The 5,632-nt window shown below is 37.9% G+C and overlaps 1 protein-coding gene across 1 annotated transcript; it reads right to left on the bottom strand.

Annotated features, from left to right (window-relative positions):
• Positions 1-3,201: 3,201 nt before the first annotated feature.
• LOC143305745 (uncharacterized) lies at positions 3,202-5,344 on the bottom strand. Its single transcript, XM_076690541.1, has 2 exons — positions 3,635-5,344; positions 3,202-3,560 (listed from the first exon to the last, which is right to left on the bottom strand). Exon 1 carries the CDS (start codon positions 5,077-5,079, stop codon positions 4,285-4,287), a length of 795 nt encoding a protein of 264 aa, XP_076546656.1. The 5' UTR covers positions 5,080-5,344; the 3' UTR covers positions 3,202-3,560; positions 3,635-4,284.
• Positions 5,345-5,632: the final 288 nt, after the last annotated feature.

Here is a 5,632-nt window from a genome sequence, read left to right as displayed (position 1 = left end):
AGTATTTAAAAAACTCGCATTGCATAGGCGGCGTTGTTACCGATTTTTGGTATAGAATTGAATTTCAAAATAGAGGAAGTCCACATTTGCACATGCTTATTTGGTGTGCAAACGTACCTGATTTCCTAACCAACGAAGGCCAAAACATTATTGAGAAAATTGTATCTTGTTCATTGGAAGTCGAAAATCACGATATGAACGATATAGTTCAAAAAGTCCAAATTCATAAACATTCTCATACATGTTACAAAGATCGTAATAATCGTTCTTGTCGATTTGGATTCCCCAGACCGATAAGTGAAAGAACGATGTGCTTAGGCCCAGATGACACACTTGCCAACAACGGGCGTTTCTGCGTACTTAAAAGAACCGCAAATGAAGTTATGGTGAATTTTTACAACCCAAATCTTTTAAAGCTTTGGAAAGCAAACATGGATATTCAACCATGCGGAAATGTTACAGCCGTCGCATATTATATTGCTAAATACGCAAGTAAATGCGAGCCGCAGGACATAGGAAATATTATTAAAGAAGCCGTTTTACGAGCAAAACGCCGAAACGATACCATCCGAAATCAATTATTTTCGGTATCTATGGCAATTCTATCTCAACGTATGGTCAATGCTATAGAATGTGCTTATCGATTATGCCATCTGCCTCTCAAAATGAACTCGCGAAAAGCTGTATTTATAAACAGTTGTCGGCCTGAGCAGAGATATAAAATTCTGCGATTTGAAGAAAATGGAACATCATTTTTCAATAACATATTCGATCGTTACGTAAAGAGGCCAGACAACCTAGAAAACTTGAGTTTAGCCGAATTTGCTGTCCGATATAAAACAGTTTCAAGTGAAATATGGACAGAAGAAGATGGCGACGCAGAACTTAGAACTGACGATGAAGAAATTTCGAGATCGAAGTTTATAAAATTGAAGGACAATACCCGAATGCGAATAAGAAATAAACCAGCTGTACTCCGCCACCGATATTATACCCTGAACAGTGATAGAGAAGGATACGTCTATAACTTAATAGTGTGTCACATTCCATCTCGTGATGAAAGTACACTTATGTCCGAAAACGAATCTTCAGAACAATGTTTTCTTCGACGACAACGCGAGTTGAAACCTATGTTGGGTAACGCAGCCGTCCAACAATTTACTCACGCAGAGCAAATTATTGAAGCGGCGCTCGCCTAGGCTGTTGCTTTGAATGTTGTACACGACGAAGAAACTGAGAATGAACAGTTAGGAGAACCAGTCAGAATTCATGCCGACGAAACAATATATTATGATCAAGGTGATTTATATGAAGATCAACAGCAAGAAACAATTGCAATGCCAGAAGAGGTGTTCCTTAATAGTATTCGAAGTCTTAATATTCAACAGAAAGACTTATTAAAATCAGTTTCCGCAGTAATTGAGAAAGATATTAAAAAAAATGATGATGAAAATACGGAACAAATATTGCTTTTTATTACCGGAGGAGCTAGTAGTGGCAAGTCGTTTATTTTAAAATTACTTGTTGAACACGTTAAACGCTGCTATAATCCTACAGTTGATATGATGATAAAACCATCTTTCATTGAAGTAGCTTCTTTGATGGTGTCGCTGCCCGTCAAATATTCGGAAAAACTCTGCATTCCTTGTTCTCTTTGCCTATTGAAAAAGGTACTGCAAAGACCTATCGACGACTGACAGGACAGAGGCTCGAACAGGAGTGACGAAAGTAGCGTCATACAAGGTGGTTGATTATCGACGAGATATCAATGGTATCTTATGAGAATTTGCGAATAATTCATTTAAGATTGCAAGAATTCAAAACAAATGATAAACTATTTGGTGGCGTAAATGTACTTCTCTTTGGCGATATCATGCAGTTGCCTCCAGTAAAAGGACACTGGTGTTTTATACAGCCACATTGGTGTACTGTAGAAATTAATTTATGGCATCAATTTTCATTCTGCGAACTCACCATTAATATGCGACAAAGAGATGACGTTGAGTTCATCGATTTATTGAATAACCTTCGGTTTGGGGAAGTGACAACTTCTCAACTGGTAATATTATGCGAACGAAGAAGAGTTCCTCTAACCGGAGAGTTCGAGGATGGTGCAGCAGTAAGAATATTCCCAACGATAAAATTAGTGGATGAATATAATTCAAAAATGACTGATGAATTAGCAAAATCCCGTCATTGATGCAATAGACGAATCCCGTGAGGCAGCTACATATGGAAAAAGACCACCAGAAAATGTCATACCTACAAATGTAAATAATTGTGGCGGATTGTTACATACAATAACCTTAACTGAAGGATCGCGAATCATGCTGCGACGAAATATATCAATTTCTGATGGTTTGATAAACGGCGCAATGGGAATAGTGAAGAAATTTACATGGCCGGCACTTCAAAGTGATCAACTAGAACAGGGAGAGTTGCCGGTCGCGGTACTTATAAAATTTGACGACGAGTCCATTGGAAATAGATTTAAAGATATCGACGGTTACATCCCAATATCTCCAGTTGTAGCAACGTTTCAGGTGACGAAATGTTATGGGGACGTCGAGCGCAGAATGTTACCACTTATTCTAAGTTGGGCAGTAACGGTGCATAAATTACAAGGGACTACATTAAACAAAGCTGTAATTGATCTTGGCAAAAAGAATTTTGCAAAAGGCCAAATTTATGTCGCTCTTAGTCGTGTCAAAAGTTTAGATGGTTTAGCTCTATCTGATTTAGCACCAAACAAAGTCCTCGTTAAACCGCATGACAAAAGAGCACTCGCAGAAATGCAAAGATTACGACGGTTACTTTTGCAAAGAAACAGTCCAAATTAGCTTCCAGCGACTGATACGTGAAGAAGTGAACCCTTCTTTTAGCGACCAACTGGTAGAGAAAATGGCGAAGTCTATTTTTTTTTTTTTCATTTCACGGATAATGTTGCAAAGTCACAATCGGTATATTCCCTGTAGAGTAAACGCCGAAAAAAATATAAATGAAGTCGTACGTTTTCTTGCAATAAAAATTGGCAGGAATGAAAAAATGCAAAATGTTTTTTGAACAGAACCAATCGGGAAACATACTTTAGAAGATGCAAAAGGTTTCGTTCCGATTGGTCCATCCGTCTCGGAGTAATCGGCGAACGTACGCCGCACATACATGAAATAGTACGTTTTTTGCAATAAAAAGCGTTCGGAATGAAAAAATGCAAAATGTTTTTTTAACGGTACCAATCGGGAAACATACTCTATCAGATGCAAAAGGTTTCGATCCGATTGGTCTATCCGTCTCAGCGTAATCGGTGAACATACATAAAAAAAAAAAATACATACACATCGAATTGAGTACCCTCCTCCTTTTCGAAGTCGGATAAAAAGGATTAAAATACTGCCCAGTGAAGTACAAGCCTTTTTTATTAATAAAATACTACAGTAGAACATGAACTGCGTACACTTATAAGATAATTGACAGTAATTATTAAACAAACATTATGTATACAATTTGGTTGTGACGATACCGAATATCTTCAACTATCATGCTGTACACCCTGGTTTGATCTGTAAAAATAAATAAGTTTAATAACAATTACTTTTTGAGTTTATACTACTTTAATGTAAAAACTGGTATCTACACTTTCTGATGAATCCACTATTACTTTCCTATTTCTGACCGATATTTCTTGCAATGGTATAAAGAGTAAATTGTCATTGAACCTACGATAAAAAGTTAGAATCAGTTCTAATCAATCTGCATGCAATAAACATGTAAACGTATGTGAGTTACTTATCTTTATGCTTGCATTGCGAAGACCTGGTTCCTTTCCTCCCTTCGTAGAACAGGATTTTCACCATTGATACTGGTCACTGAAAATAATTAAAATAAATTCATATATGAAATTCATGATGATTTCCAATTCATCCAACTACTTGTATACCAAAAGTATAAGTGTCATACTTACGCTGTCATTGCACTCTTCCTGTACAAAGTAAGGAAAAGTAGCTGCAAGTATAAATTATTAGGAGAGTGTGAAGAGACCCACCACCACCCCCGTCATAGACGGTCCTCTTCACTCTCCAAATACTTTCGTAGTTACATTCTTTAACGTACTTACATTATTTTGTTCTTCTATTATTCGAGAGCTCTCCATATAAGCTGAATGCATTCGTCCGTGCATTAATGACTTTGGATTGCAATTGCTTGTTTGACAGTTCTCCATATAAGCTGAATGCACTCGTCCGTGCATTAGTGACTTTGGATTGTAATTGCTTGTTTGACAGCCATTTATTGTGTACTTGTACATGTTCCTCCGGTTTTTATGTACGGAGGTTCTCTAATCGGCTGGTGTCGATTGAATCTACTTTCTATGATTTCTGGCAACATGCAGTCCTTATAAAACTTCTTCAGTTTTTCCTCCATCTCTGTTGCCCAGAATGTATCATTTCTTGGTACTTTGACAATTTTCATTCCTTTCGGCGTCCATAAACAGAATAAAGCACATTGTCTATTCGTTATGTGCAACTGTCCTTGCACTTGATAATAGTAGTGATGAATTTTATTCATTTCATCACCCCGGAAAATACGCCGTATTGCAGGAAGTTGCTCTATTGCTTCAGCAGGCGATAAATCCTTCGCCGATTCAGGACATTTTACTTCGACGATGATATCGTCTACAATACCGTCAGGGGTTGCACCTAAGTAAGGCACAACGGCATCGATGAAGAGGCCACATGGTAGAATATGAATTCCTAATTCGTTTTCTAATTGCCTCAAGGCGTTTGCCTCGTTCTCTCTTCCGTATTCGAGGGAACGTAAATTCGGTATTTGCGGATACATTATATTCTTCAAAGTATTTGCTCGCGGTGTATCATTTCGTAATCTGCATATCTTGCCGAAATTTGATGCGGTTAATAATTTTCTCCTGTAAGCTATCCACTTTTCATTTTTCGCTTGATCGCGAGTTTCCGCTTCGATCGTGTGCCGCATCGTCTGCCACTCATGGAGTATGGCCATGTGTACTCTTTCATACAGTCTCTTCCATATCTGGTTTTGCTGCACTGGGGCCGTAATCCTGGTCATACGATTGTTTCTGATTTCTGAAGGAGGATGCTTTCGCTTCTTTTTTATATTTAGATGCCATTTCTGCTGCACGCTTCCGACGTTCTTTCATCTTTCTTACGATGTTTGTCGGCTCTTTATTCATTGCCATACTCAATTTACTAAAGGTCTCTTTAGTGTTAAATTGGACGACAGCAGCGGAGACTCTACCCTGATATGAGCCTCTTCGTCCAAAGTTTATCCTTTTTCCTCCGATGAATTTGGCAATTATATTATTAAAGCTTTCTACAGCATTATTATTTAAAACGTACAACAAACATTCAGCTTGAGCGAAGAGTGGCTTCTTCAATGCTTTGATATATACCACCTTGCTTCAATCGTGGAACATAATTTTCTCTGTTCGGATCAGAATATTTGGTGCAGAAATATGCTGACTTCTGATACTCCTTCTGTTCACCGAAAACATGTTTTCGGTCATGACTTGGTACATGACTTGGTACATTTTTCATGTCCTCCTTCAAATTTTTTATTTGATCGACTAGTCTGATTTTTTCTTTGAACCGGTATTCTGCAG

Source organism: Osmia lignaria, chromosome 10, assembly GCF_051020975.1.
Source record: "Osmia lignaria lignaria isolate PbOS001 chromosome 10, iyOsmLign1, whole genome shotgun sequence".
Classification (NCBI taxonomy): Eukaryota; Metazoa; Arthropoda; class Insecta; order Hymenoptera; family Megachilidae; genus Osmia; species Osmia lignaria.
The sequence above is the reverse complement of the archived record's forward strand: the minus strand, read 5'-3'. Positions and strand labels throughout refer to the sequence as shown.

Coding starts and splice junctions, on each gene's coding strand:
- LOC143305745 (XM_076690541.1), bottom strand. CDS start 5,079: ATGACCAGGATTACGGCCCCAGTGCAGCAAAACCAGATATGGAAGAGA.